This window comes from Coregonus clupeaformis, chromosome 30, assembly GCF_020615455.1.
Source record: "Coregonus clupeaformis isolate EN_2021a chromosome 30, ASM2061545v1, whole genome shotgun sequence".
Taxonomy (NCBI): domain Eukaryota; kingdom Metazoa; phylum Chordata; class Actinopteri; order Salmoniformes; family Salmonidae; genus Coregonus; species Coregonus clupeaformis.
The window spans coordinates 4,287,563-4,302,694 of record NC_059221.1 but is presented as its reverse complement, the minus strand read 5'-3'; the positions used below and the strand labels follow the sequence as shown (position 1 = coordinate 4,302,694).

The window sequence follows — 15,132 nt, the reverse complement described above, 5'->3', positions numbered from 1 at the left end:
CGATACTTGATTAATCGATGAATCAATCAATAAATCAATCAATCAATCAATCAATCAATGTGAACACCTGTGGATAGTTCATAGTTAATGGAACACCAAGACTGCGTTTACACAGGCAAGTACCCGTGTCTGTGCGTGCCCGTGTTTGTGCCCGTGTCTGTGTGTGTGTTATCCATCTTTAACACCTGGTTGATTGGTACGTGGCTGAAGCAGACGTTTTCAGAGGCGGATAAGAACGGCGACGGCAGCCTGAGCATCAGCGAGGTCCTGCAGCTCCTCCATAAGCTCAACGTCAACCTACCCCGCCAGAAAGTTAAGCAGATGTTCAAGGTACACTACAGTCATATTTTAATGTTACTAATAATAATGCAGCTTTTATAGCACTTTGAATTACAAAGAGAATCTCAAAGTGTGTGAGAGAGAGAGGGAGGGAGGGAGTGAGGGAGGGAGGGAGGGAGAGAGAGAGAGAGAGAGAGAGAGAGAGAGAGAGAGAGAGAGAGAGAGAGAGAGAGAGAGAGAGAGAGAGAGAGAGAGAGAGAGAGAGAGAGAGAGAGAGAGAGAGAGAGAGAGAGAGAGAGAGAGAGAGAGAGAGAGAGAGAGAGAGAGAGAGAGAGAGAGAGAGAGAGAGAGAGAGAGAGAGAGAGATCAGTGACAGCAGGGCTGTTTAGTGGCCTTTTTTACCAATGTGTGTGTGTCTCATTGGCTTGTTGTGGTAGGGCCACACTACTCTCTAAATGGGGTATAATGAGCAGTCAAACATTCTTACAGACAAGTCTGTCAATGGATTTGGTCCCAAATGGCACCATATTTCCAATATAGTGCACGACTTTTGACCAGAGCCCTAAGCACTACATAGGGAATAGGGTGCCATTCGGGACACAGGCAATGTCAACAGATCAAAGCAATTGATACTATGTGTGTGGATGTTTTGAACCAGTAACTACAAAACCAGAGATGCACTTTCATTTCTGAGATAATATTTGGTGAGAAGATGGTCCGTTTGTTTCCGTTAGTTTTTCTGAATTGAAACTATAAAGCCTAAGCAAACGACAATTACCTTTGATTACTTAGATATCTCTGCTCAGTTTTTGTGTGAATGCACATCCTATTCTCCCTGTACTGTTTAGAAACGACGAGGCAGCTCTGCTCAGTTTTTGTGTGAATGCACATCCTATTCTCCCTGTACTGTTTAGAAACGACGAGGCAGCTTTTTCTAAATGAGCCAATCATGGTGAATAGAAAGTGCTGTGGCTTTCATGTCTTGATTATTTCACAACTTTAAATTGAGTTCATTCAACAACTTCAGTCAAGAATGTCGCGAAAGTACGCGTTCACACTTGACCTTTTCCAAACCCATTTCTAATGACTCACTCAGTGGTAATGGGGATGTGTCATCATGATGGTTATGACATTTCAGAGAAATTTGTCACAGGAAACTATATAACAGGAAAGGCAATTGCGTCATTCCATTTGATTTCAATCACTTTTTACCCGCACCCCTTTTGATTTGATCAAAACTTACCATACATTGTAGAAGTGGTCAGAAAGTGACATTTTGGACCTGAATGCCAAAACAAAGTTGACCCATTTTGCATACCCCACCATACCATGAGACATCCATGCCTTCATCACTGGAAAATATAAACGGTTTAGTTTGATATAATTTAAAAGCTTACAAAGAGGGTTTGTCAAACTATTTTATAATTTCTTTAAACAAAAAAAGTGTAATAAAAAAAAGATTTTTCACCTTTAACGTCAATTATCTTAAAACGCGTAAACTCTGATGTTTTACATTTGTGCGTATGTTGTAGCTTCGAACCTATTCTACATAATCTGAGGTGTTTGTGTTGTGCCCGCCATAGGTTGAGACACAGCATGCCTTTGAATACAGGGTGGGTGTCATTTGTGCTGTCAAAAAGTCTGTATAATCAATTAACATATACTGTACAGTGCCTTCAGAAAGTATTCACACCCCTTGACTTTTTCCACATGTTGTTGTGTTACTGCCTGAATGAAACATTTATTAAATTGAGATTTTGTGTCACTGGCCTACACACAATACTCTATAATGTGAAAGTGGAGTTGTGTTTGTAGAATCTTTTACAAATTCATAAAAAATGAAAAGTTGAAATGTATTGAGTCAAGTATTCAACCCCTTTGTTATGGCAAGTCTAAATAAGTTCAAGAGTAAATAATAGTGTTTAACATGATTTTTTATTGACTACCTCATCTCTGTACCCCACACATACAATTATCTGTAAGGTCCCCCAGTCGAGCAGTGCATTTCAAACACAGATTCAACTACAAAGACCAGGGAGGTTTTCCAATGCAACGCAAAAAGGGCACCTATTGGTAGATGGGTGAAAAAAGCACATTGAATCTCCCTTTGAGCATAGTGAAATTATTCATTACACTTTGGATGGTGTATCAATGCACCCAGTCACTACAAAGATACAGGCGTCATTCCTAACTCAGTTGCCGGAGAGGAAGGAAACCGCTCGGGGATTTCACCTTGAGGCCAAATCTGACTTTAAAACAGTTGCAGAGTTTAATGGCTGTGATAGGAGAAAACTGAGGATGGATCAACAACATTGTAGTTACTCCACAATATTAACCTAAATGACAGAGTGAAAAGAAGGAAGCCTGTACAGAATATTCCAAAACTTGCATTCTGTTTGCAATAAGGCACTGAAGTGAAACTGCAAAAAATTTGGCAAAGGAATTCACATTATGTCCTGAATACAAAGCATTATGTTTCGGGCAAATTCAACACAACACATCACTGAGTACCACTCTTCATATTTTCAAGCATGGTGGTGGCTGCATCATGTTATGGGTGTGCTTGTCATCGGCAAGGACTAGGGAGTGTTTTATTATAAAAAGAAATGGAATATAGGCAAAATCCTAGTGGAAAACCTGGTTCAGTCTGCTTTCCAACAGACAAGGCCAAATCTATACTGGAGTTGCTTACCAAGACGACATTGAATGTTCCTGAGTGGCCTAGTTACAGTTTTGACTTAAATTGGCTTGAGAATCTATGGCAAGACTTGAAAATTGCCAAAATAATGTTAAAATCAGGGGTTGGAACCTAAATTATTTTCCAATAATTTCGTTCTGAACAGAACCACTATTTTTTCTGTTTCATTACACTGTTCTGACCAGCAAAATAAAGTCCTGAACCGGTTCGAACCCAAAATAAGTACTGGTTTATATAGTTCCTTTCTGTTCCTTTTATTAACCAATGAAATAAACATTTTTTTTTTTTACATTTAGCTAATCAAATTACTTCACCAATCTGTGCGGCTAGAGCAGGGGCGTGGATCAGCTTGGGAGCTTTAACAGTGTGCAGACTATCTTGTTCGTTACTAGGGGCGTGGATCAGAACACCAGTCAGTATCTGGTGTGACCACCATTTGCCTCATGCAGCGTGACACATCTCCTTCGCATAGAGTTGATCAGGCTGTTGATTGTGGCCTTTGGAAAGTTGTCCCACTCAATGGCTGTGCGAAATTGCTGGATATTGGCGGGAACTGGAACACTCTGTCGTACACGTTGATCCAGAGCATCCCAAACATGCTCAATGGGTGACATGTCTGGTGAGTATGCAGGCCATGGAAGAACTGGGACATGTTCAGCTTCCAGGAATTGTGTACAGATCCTTGCGACATGGGGCCTTGAATTGTTTCTTTTTTTCTTTTTCTTTATGTGTCTTTAGTTGTAGTTCTGTAACCAGGTTTCCTTCCAACCTTTTTATGCGAGTGAAGTACATGTCAGATAAATAATGTAATGACAGGCCTGATGGAAACATATTTTGGTAAACTTTCCAAATGTCGACAAAACAAAATACGCTAGACAAGGTGGGATCTTTTGTGTTGGTCAAATGAATAATGCGAGAAATGTCAGTGGGAACGCTTTTATGCGCACATTTTTATATAATAACCATTAGGCTACAGATGAAATAAATTATAATGAACTTCACAGGGTGGTGAAGGTGATGAGCTTGATGCTCCTTTCCAATAAAAATCAAGGGTGCTATTCTGGTGACATGTAAATCGATGCTTGGCTGCCGTTTGACAAATACAAATGATCTTGCTCTTTTGTCCATAATAATAATCTCATCATGTAGGCTATACGTGCGCTCTAGCCAACAGCGTGCAGATAGCGCTGTTGGTTAAAGCGCACGGGCCAATACCAGAGTGGGCACACTCGCTATATAACTCAATTTTTTTTGTGTCAGATCCCAGGAAGACTAGCTGTCCCCATTGATGTTGGCTAATCATAAATCATAAAAAGTGGTGGTGCGAAGAACAAGGAAAGTCAAATGGAGATGTAACCCTTGATACATGACCTTTTACTTGGGGTTAGGCTATTAGCTACAAACTCCCAGCCATGACATAGCCTAGTAAAGCCAGAGGGTTCTTTGACAGCATGGCCCTGCTAGGATTAGCGAGTTAGCGTTGTGTTATCGTGTTGTTAGTGTTTTAGCGCTGGTGGCCGTGGCTGATCCTTCACCTCAGCCAAGCCTCACGTCCCACCGAGGGGTCACCCATATGGTGCTCAGGGACGCAGATGGCTTCTGGTGTAATACACAGTAACACACAGTAAACACACCAGGGACCAATCTGGACGTGTGTTTACGGGACAGTGGACTGGTCTGCTGACTTAACCTGTTTACTCCTGGGAGGAACCTGTGCGTGATTTGCCCTGTTGACTTGACCTAGTGGGAGGATAATAACCAGCGCAAATGCATCTGTTGCTATAATCATTAGTGAACCTCTTTCAATATATATTACAGTATACAGAGTTCATGGCTTGTTAGCACATGATTTTTGGTACATTTGTCGAATCACAACATTGTGTGCAAAGTCATAGATGGCCATGTCAGATAGTCTGTGTTAAATATACAAACATATAAATGCCGCATTGCTGTAATTTTCCAGTTCGCTTTTAAACTCTCATAGACTAGCTCTCATGTCTCAGCTACTGTTTGGGTGCAAATCGTTACTTATATTGTGAGTTCAACATCACTGGCACCGTTAAATGGAACGTAAAAAAGAGAAAGAAAACACCATGTTTGCAATTTTCCAGTAAATATAGCACCTATTGATTCAGTCAATCTGATCGGCGCACCGGCTTATCTTACCTCCACACTCCCCTCTAAGCCCCTTGAGCTCCACACACCGATAGCATCTCCTCCATTCTGCCTCACTATCATCTCATTGTCCTCATTCATTGGTTCCGATTCACTGGGCCTATGAGCAGAGGCCGCTCCGTCGCTTCCAGAACAATCCTTAGGTTGAGTCCCAAATGGCACCCCCATGGGCCCTGGTCAAAAGTAGTGCACTTTATAGAAAACGGTGCCATTTGTGTCGCACATTCAGTCTGACCCGTTTAGAAGAACAGGAGCTCTCCAGGTGGCTGGTGCACTCCCTCACCCCACCCCACTCCATGTTAAACTCAATGTTTAAGAAGCGAGTGTGGGTGTGTGGTCAGTTGTCTCTGCCTAGTCATACTGAGAAATAAGTGTCAGCTCCTCTTTTGTGCCAAAGCCCATATCCACTCTGTGACGTTTGTGTGTGTGTGAGAGAGACGTGTGTGTGCGTCAGTGTAGAGCAGGGATATGGCTGGTTGAAAAGTTATGAGAACTGGAAGTTTGTGTGTGGGTGTGTGTGCGTGCGTGCGTGCGTGCATGCATGCGTGCGTGCGTGCGTGCGTGCGTGTGTGTGCATGCGTCAGACAAAGCAGTTCCAGAGCTGGGAGCTGGCCGGGTATCAGAACTGTATGTGTGTATGTGTTGTGCATGGAGGCCAACCTCCCACCAGCACCCACGTCATCACTCTGCAGTCATGTCCATCTCTAGCAATGCGAGACATATGGAGCTGGCTATACACAAGAAAACCATTTCAACCATGAGTGTTGGCAGGCATGCGGATACCATAACTACAATATGCATGTGCATATTCACACTACATCACCAAAACATAACTTGATATTCCATCTGACTTGTTATCTAACTTAGTGTTGTGGCTGTTAATTGCTGTGCATATTATTCGGGCGACCTTCTAATAATGTGATCCTATACACAACACAGTTCCATTCACAACAACAGGTCTAGGTCAAGGATATATCGGCTAGCCACATGATGAATGCAATAACAATCATCCCTGAACTGAATAACTACTACGGTACACAAGTGGATGTTAGGATTCAACTCTTTGTGTCTAAATGAACTGATATTGCATTGTGACTTCTCTTCTCCCCAGGAGGCAGACACAGATGACAACCAGGGCACCCTGGGCTTCGAGGAGTTCTGCTCCTTCTACAAGATGATGTCGACGCGCCGCGACCTCTACTTGCTCATGCTCACCTACAGCAACCACAAGGACCACCTGGACAGCATCGACCTGACCCGCTTCCTGGAAGTGGAGCAGAAGGTATGCGTGAGCAGAGTTGAAGCGTATGCAGGCAGGCTGGCAGGCAGATGGGTACATAGACGCACACATGCATGCTGGCACACACATCCGTGCATGGATACACACACAGGTGCGAGCATGCACGCACACTGGCATATACACACAGAGGTACACACACACACACTGCACATCCCCAGATAATGAAAGGGTATCTATCCATGGGGACTTTTATTTTGTTGGGCCCCTTTAAAGGCCATTGCAGTCAAACCTCTGTTTTTCCAGTGTTTTGTATCATATTGTACAACAGCTAATGTAACTAACACTGTAAACGTGTGAACATTTCCTGATAGTTGCTGGTTGAAAATACAATCTACACAGGACCTTCTAATCAGCAGGTTTGCATGGGCTGGAGTTTCGGCTTACCATGGTGACATCACCAAGCGGTAAATTGGTTAATAGACCAATAACAAAGAGAGTTCCAAACCTCTCTGCCAATAACAGCTAGTTTTCAGTTTCCCCTACCCACTCAGACCACTCCCAGAGAGTTCGGACTAAATTAGTGCTTTAGAATTTTTTGTTGTTGCTAAAAAGCAATATTTGCCCATTTTAATGGAAATCTATTACAGTAAGTTGATTCATTGTTACCCAGAAATGATTTGATATTGATATAAAAACGGCTGCGTTGGGCCTTTAAGGCATTTCTGTGACAGACATTTTTTGTAATGACTGAGGCAAACATCTGAAGATTTGAGTCTCAATAATGGTTAGCAACATGTTAATGGTTAGCAACATGTTAATGGTTAGCAACATGTTAATGGTTAGCAACATGTTAATGGTTAGCAACATGTTAATGGTTAGCAACATGTTAATGGTTAGCAACATGTTAATGGTTAGCAACATGTTAATGGTTAGCAACATGTTAATGGTTAGCAACATGTTAATGGTTAGCAACATGTTAATGGTTAGCAACATGTTAATGGTTAGCAACATGTTAATGGTTAGCAACATGTTAATGGTTAGCAACATGATGCACTTGTCGGACAATTGTATAGTTTTTTCCCCTCTCCTGCCTGTTTCCATGTGTCAAAAATATTCCTGTCAACAGATTAGGGACAAAAGTACAGGATATTACTGTTGAATTGCAGTGAAAATCTCAGTTTGACATTCTGACACTCCAAGCCTTGACAAAGACGTTTCAACCGTTAAGGGACCGATCAAAATTTACTGGGGGGGGGGGGGCTGGTTCAACTCAAGGTGTCATAAAAAAGAAATGCCACCCCCTCCCCAATGTTACAAATATTTTCACATGACCCTCCCCTTGTACAGTAAAATAAATGGAATACCCTCCCCCCTCATAGAATTAACTCAAAATAATGTCTACGACCACAAATAACAATAACTGTAGCGAGCCTGTGTTTAGAAACGTGGATATTGACTTTGCCACTTCAGAACTATAGGCAAGAAGGTTAGGGGTTTGCCGACCAACACAGACGAGGTCACTCTCCCTGCCTGTTTCATTACACTACGATCAGAGCCGGCTGCAGATAATGATCAGCTAGGGGGACATCTGATTTTCAACATTTTGATGCCATATAATTATATAAAATATAAGCAATTAATTTTCCACCAACAGGTTTCTGTGCCAATGCACCACACAACCAATCTACAAAGCATACCGACTTTGGGAAATTCAATATCATGGTTTGTGTTTTTAACACCACAATAAATAAACTATGTCAATCTTGACAAAAATTGGCCGCTGCACAGTTTGGATTAATTGATTGATTAAAAAAAATTGTCAGTTAAACAAAATACATGTATACACAAAGATGTTTTAAAGTGACAGGGATTGCACAATAAAGTCGGGGACTTATTTCCATTGTGGTCACTATTTTTTACATAAATACATCTACAATTACATAGATGAGTACGAGGGGGGAGTTTAAATTAAATTCTCACAAGCTTGTGTAGCTGGTAGCTTATTCTTTAGATGTTTGGGGCTGCTGGTGAACCATGATGTGCAGGCATAATCAAAGTGACACTGGACTAGCTCACTAGCTAGGTTTCCATCCAATTGGCGACAGATTTTCATGTGAATATTCTAAAATCGTCATAAAAACAATATGCAATTTCAGAGTTTTCTTTCGAAAAATTGACAACGAAGATTTTAATTTACCCAGACATTTGAGAAATTTACTGGACATCCATATGCATTCAGGTCCGACCTGGCGCAGCCAGCACCATCAATAAACAAGGGATATTGGCCAAATGAGTCACATTTACGTGTCCTTAAAAACAGCCTATAACAAATTACAAAAATACTATTCCTTGTGTCTCAATGTGTAGTATATGCAACATTTTATAGCCTTTAAAAATAGCCGTACAGAAGAAGGCTAATTTGATCATTTTCAATCAGAATATTTTGTATAAAGATAAGCATTATATTGTTAGATTATAGGAGTAACTCTGGTAGGCCTGAAACAGTCTTCCTCAACTCAAGTTCAACTATCGGAGTCAGTTGGAGCGCCGGAGCTCACTGCCTTCATATCATAGGCCTGCAGTAGCTAAAGCTTAATAATAGCCACACCATACCAAACCTTTACAAACGTTTCTACACTTTATTAGGGTAATATCAAAAGTAAGTCAAGCCATTGTTTATAGGGAAAATATGAGCAAAAGAGCGAATGTAAACCAAGGAAAAAAGGCACTACCCTCCCCTGTGCCCAATAAAAAACCACACAACCCTCCCCAAAGCAAAATAAAAAGTTTGACAACCCTCCCATATAATGGACCCACCCCTCCCCCCCAGTGAATTTGTATCTGTCCCTAACTGGATAGAATAGACAATTGATTGAAAAACACCACAATCACTATTGTATACATGCATCCCATTTGGAATGCTTATCCAATTTCTCATTCTAAGTGGTGTGCTTCATGGCGATATTGTAACAGAGCCAATATAGCCTTATCTACAGTATAGAATGCTCAGCTAATCAATGGGGAAAGCTTCAGCAAGTTAGAGAAGTTGGTGTTTTTGCTGACACCCCACTTAGCCCACTAGCTAACTAAATGGGGATGTATCTTCCCCCGTGAGACACCCCGTAGAGACCCCGCTAGGTGACAGACAGTCGTTTAATGGATTTGCCATTGGGTTCTGAAGCAAATGCTTAATAGCAGTGCTTAATTGCAGACACAGGCCCCTACAAGGCTATTAGAATTAGCAGTATCACTTCAAATGAACTTCTAAAGGCTTCAGGGGATAACATTTCATATGGTTCTGCTGTGAAAAAGAGACAGAAAAAAGAAAAGGAGCGGTAATTAATGAGTTGGCTCAATGCGCTTTATAACGTGTGCTTTTTCGGCTAATGCAGTCAGCAGAACAAACCATGGAGAAAATGGGCTTTTGAAAAAGGACATTGTGTCCAACGCGTCATATTTTTGGGGCACGGAATTGGATGTTCCACTACTCCCTACTTCATCGGGGAGCATTGAGGCGGTTTTGCGAGGTGATTTATTTTAAACGGAGCAAGGATGCAGCTGGGCTGTCTCTAGCTCTTCTCTCCTCTCTGCTGGCGTCATTAGCTACAGCCTCTCCTCAGTTTCTCATTTTAACTGTGTTTACTAGCTCTCTCTTGCAGTGTGTGTGTGTGTGTGTGTGTGTGTGTGTGTGTTTCAAGTTTTATGAGTCGTATGTACTGGATACTCATGGTATCAGTGGCGGTCAGAGCCGTTTAAGTTGAGGAAGGACAATGGATATGTCACGATCGTCGTAGGAGTGAGTAGACCAAGGCGCAGCGTGTGAAACAAACATGACTTTAATTAGTTAAAGTATACAAAACACGACTCGTGAAGTCCACAGTAAACAAATACCGACACGGAACAAAAACCCACAAACACAAGGTGAAACACAGACAGTTAAATATGGCTCCCAATCAGAGACAACCAGCCGACAGCTGACACTCGTTGCCTCTGATTGGGAGTCACACAGGCAAACATAGAAATAACCACCCTAGAACACCCAAACAAAGAAACAGAACACATAGAATGAACACACCCTGGCTCAACATATAGAGTCCCAGAGCCAGGGTGTGACAGGATATTGGATGACTGGAGCATGGATATTTTTATTTCTATTACAGCATATTGGATGACTGTCATTCATATTCCATTCACCCAGTTCAATGTAACAGCGATAGGTTTAGGCTACTACATGATACTCTAATTTCCCCTATAACCATCATGAGGCTGCTACAACCTAGCCTATGAATGAAAGATTACAACGTACAGTACCAGTCAAAAGTTTGGACACACCTACTCATTCAAGGGTTTTTCTTTATTTTTACTATTTTCTACATTGTAAAATAATAGTGAAGACATCAAAACTATGAAATAACACATATGGAATCATGTAGTAACCACAAAAGTGTTAAACAAATCAAAATATATTTTATATCTTCAAATAGCCACCCTTTGCCTTGATGACAGCTTTGCACACTCTTGGCATTCTCTCAACCAGCTTCACCTGGAATGCTTTTCCAACAGTCTTGAAGTAGTTCCCACATATGCTGAGCACTTGTTGGCTGCTTTTCCTTCACTCTGCCGTCCGACTCATCCCAAACCATCTCAATTGGGTTGAGGTCGGGGGATTGTGGAGGCCAGGTCATCTGATACAGCACTCCATCACTCTCCTTCTTGGTAAAATAGCCCTTACACAGCCTGGAGGTGTGTTGGGTCATTGTCCTGTTGAAAAACAAACGATAGTCCCACTAAGCCCAAACCAGATGAGAAGGCGTATCGCTGCAGAATGCTGTGGTAGCCATGCTGGTTAAGTGTGCCTTGAATTCTAAATAAATCACAGACAGTGTCACCAGCAAAGCACCCCCACACCTCCTCCTCCATGCTTTGCGGTGGGAACCACACATGCAGAGATCATCCGTTCACCCACGCCGCGTCTCACAAAGACACGGCGGTTGGAACCAAAAATCACACGTAAACACAGTTCACATTCATAGCAGCCACGTTGTATTCCTTCTCGCATCTATGCACTCTCCTCCTCTCACCTTTTCCCTTCGTTTGTGGACTTCAATGCACAACACATCAGCTGTATGTGACCAAGCGAAAAAACCTTTCCAAGCCAAACCAATACATAACTGCTACACACAGCCTACATCGTTGTCACCATATTAGCTAAAGTAACGTTATAGTCAACCAGTGGAGGCTCCTCGTGGTATACACTGTTCAATGAAATGCTTACTTGCAGGTTCCTTCTCTACAAAAGCCACATCCCTGATTAGGCAGATGAGTGGCAACCCTGATTAGAAGCACCTGCTGCTCATCGGTTGTTCTTTACAAATGCAGTTTGAATTAAAATAAAATGGTACCTACACACCGAAGAAGGCTGTAAAGCTGAGACATTTGTGTATGCTATCCCTGATGCAGTGAAGAAAAAGGAATAATGACGTAAGCTTTATGCGACATCTCTTTTAGTGCGAACCCATTACACCCTTTGTTTGTCCTTCTCTACAATGCAATAACAATAAGAAATATGAAAATATAAGAATATGAACGTAAAGTAAATGGCTTAATAGAATATAATAAACATTTTAGCATCAGTATAATACAGGAAGGCACAATTTATAGTGCAATATTTACATGTGTTTTGGGGAAGGGGGGGATTGGGAGCAAGTTGAAATTGTGCCGTATTTAGCAATCATAATAAGAGTCTAGTAGCAGTAGTTGTGATGTGTCTGTGTGTGTGTGTGAATGAATTATTGTATATCTGTGTGGGTGTGCGTGAGTGCATGTGTGCTAAGGTGGTCAGTCCAGTTCAAGTGTTCAGCAGTCTGATGGCTTGTAGATAGAAACTGTCTCTGAGCCTGTTGGTATCAGACCATATGCTCCGATAAGGTCTGCCGGACGGTAAGGGAGTGAACAGCTCGTGGCTGGAGTGTATGGGGTCGTTGATGATGCTGCAGGCCTTCATCAGGCAACGTTTTGTGTGTGTGGTGTGTATTAACTCTCCCATCTCTGCCTCAATACCATTGCCCAAAATGTGTCCGCTCTACACACTCGTTAGCCAAACCCATTTATTCACATTTACCCATTTCTTAAAAAATCCCCAAACCTCTCATGATGAGGCATTGGGAATCTGAGCAAAACCACAGTCAGAAAGCAGTTTGATGTAAAATCCCTCATGTTTGAGAGTGAGCAGTTGAAAATGTCACAACAGAAGGGAGAATTAGCGTTTTCGCTGGCTAGCTTCTCATTCTGTGGTCGAAATCCTGTTTACCCTTTCAACAAGTAGACCAAGCTACTTAGCCAAAGCCTCTCTTTCCCAGTGCTAAGTGCTAACCACAAACATATTGACCTAGTAGTGTGCAGCCCTGTACTGGGAAAAAACCTGGCACTGGGACAAAGTCTGTTTCTTCATAACTTCCCCCACCCCCCACCCATTTTGGAACGGCCTGACGATGATCGACATGGATGGGAATCTGATCGACCAGTCAGCCGGTTTAAAAGGGACAGCTGTTGGGTGGACAATCGGATTCCAGCACAGGGATGGGGGGCAGAAGCCGCATGTGAGGACATCTCCTAATTGGATTAACAGGACTTCATCAACTCTCCCAACGTTTACTGTTATGGAGGGGGGATTTGAGGAGACGTAGTAAATTATGGGTACTGTAGTCAATCTGCGTTTCTTACTGTTTTCTTATTATGTGTTTGTTTTTGTCTTTTTCTGTTTTGTAGATGACCAAGGTGACCAAAGACCATTGCCTAGAGATTGTAAACAAATTTGAGCCCTGCCCCGAGAACCAGAAGCAGGGAGTTCTGGGTATTGATGGTAAGAGCTCTCTTATTGGTCCCTTTCTCGATTGTCCTTTTATCAGTCAAATGTTGAATGTCTCACCATGCTCTGAAATTGAGCTTTTCTAACAGCCTAGTCATATAGACTCCCTGAAACCCCCCCCAGTGATTATACAAACAAAAATGTGTTTATTGTTCATCTCTAGAAAATCCAAATAGTTTAGAAGTATTGTATAAAAAGAATGGATGCATGAAATGTTGGTTCGAATCAGTCTGTAGTCATTGATTTTTTTTGGATCTGTCCCTGAACCCACATACATACTCTGAGCATTATCTGAACTTTTAGTGAGCGAGTACTTAACATCTGTGTAATGTCAGTTTGAATACAACATCTACAGACCACATGAATATATCTCTATAATATCAACGTCATCACCTCTCTCTATTCAGAATACATCTACTATTGTTACAGTATATCCCCATAAGGAAATCCCTCTAGGAACTCACCATAGTCAAATCACTTGGCAGCATTCCGCTCAAAATATTCTCACTCATGTCAAAATGCCCCCCCGCCGAGATCCAATTTCATGTTCAACACATCTGCCCCTTTCCCCTAAATCCCACCCCTGTCTACAACATCTCTCCAACACATCATGATTGATGGCTCCCATGTGGTCCTCTTCAGGGTTGCATTCACTAGGCACCAAAGGAACGAAAATGGACTGAAACGGGGAGGGGACTACCTGGACTTGTCCAGTAAGGAACGCTCATTTTCGTTTTCAGTTGCAAAATGTTTAAAAACATTTTCTGTTTGCATGTGACCCAGGTTTCACCAGCTACATGCGCAGCCCGGCGGGGGACATCTTCAACCCGGAGCACTACGAGGTGACCCAAGACATGTCGCAGCCGCTCTGCAACTACTTCATCGCCTCCTCCCACAACACCTACCTGATGGGCGACCAGCTCATGTCCCAGTCCCGCGTCGACATGTACGCCTGGGTGCTGCAGGCCGGCTGCCGCTGCGTTGAAGGTCAGTGGAAGACGCCGTTCTCTCCATCATGAGCACGCACACAGACACACACAGACACACAAACATTTGTGTGTAAAGAAGCACATGCAAGCAAACACATGCACCCAAACACATGTTTGCAAGAAAGCATGTACCCGTGCACATACACGCACAGGTTACATACGGTGTTACAAATATTCGCTATGTCTATCATAACAGTCAGTGAATGTAATGGGTCCCTAGTAAGTAAAAGAGCATGGCTAAAGTAATAGCACAGGGCCATTCACTGGCTTTGAGTGCCCTTCCCTTCTCATGGTCGCTCCTCTCGTTCCCCCCTTTCTATTCATTCCCCTCCACTGAAGTGGACTGCTGGGACGGGCAGGACGGAGAGCCCATCGTGCACCACGGCTACACGCTCACCTCCAAGATCCTCTTCAAAGACGTCATCGAGACCATCAACAAGTACGCCTTTGTGAAAAACGAGTAAGTGTGTCGCTGCTTTTTAATATCATCTCTTTCTCTCATCTCCTTTTGCCCAAAGACATCTCAGCTAGTTTCCCAGGTTTCAACTCCCTGACAGAAAGTGGGACTTGGTGGGAAAAATCACCATATTTTTTTATGGCACATGGAAAATGAGGTTCTGAGACATTCGCTCACACATAATCTCAATACACAACTCTCTTTTATGCCATGTCATTCATCCTGAGCCTATATAGGCGAATGCGAGGGAATGAGGCGTTGAATTCAATTGCCGTCAGTATGGTGTTTCATGAGATATGGGTCTGATGAGAGCTTTTTGTCATGCACGCCATAGCGAGCCTAACAACATTGTGCATCCATGTTAATGGTTGCAGTATGACATTCAGATGTAGCCTACTTTACCTTAGGGTTTCACATATGCTCCAG

General features: G+C 42.5%; 1 protein-coding gene across 5 annotated transcripts in view; it reads left to right on the top strand.

The window, feature by feature from the left end:
- LOC121545935 (1-phosphatidylinositol 4,5-bisphosphate phosphodiesterase eta-2) overlaps positions 1 to 15,132 on the top strand; it is a 164,667-nt gene that overhangs the window by 98,040 nt on the left and 51,495 nt on the right. For all 5 annotated transcript variants that reach the window (XM_041856864.2, XM_041856863.2, XM_041856862.2 and 2 more), the window contains exons 4-8: positions 201 to 330; positions 6,264 to 6,434; positions 13,161 to 13,254; positions 14,044 to 14,247; positions 14,589 to 14,709. In XM_041856864.2, coding sequence (XP_041712798.2) covers positions 201 to 330; positions 6,264 to 6,434; positions 13,161 to 13,254; positions 14,044 to 14,247; positions 14,589 to 14,709 — 720 coding nt within the window. The remainder of the gene's footprint in view (positions 1 to 200; positions 331 to 6,263; positions 6,435 to 13,160; positions 13,255 to 14,043; positions 14,248 to 14,588; positions 14,710 to 15,132) is intronic.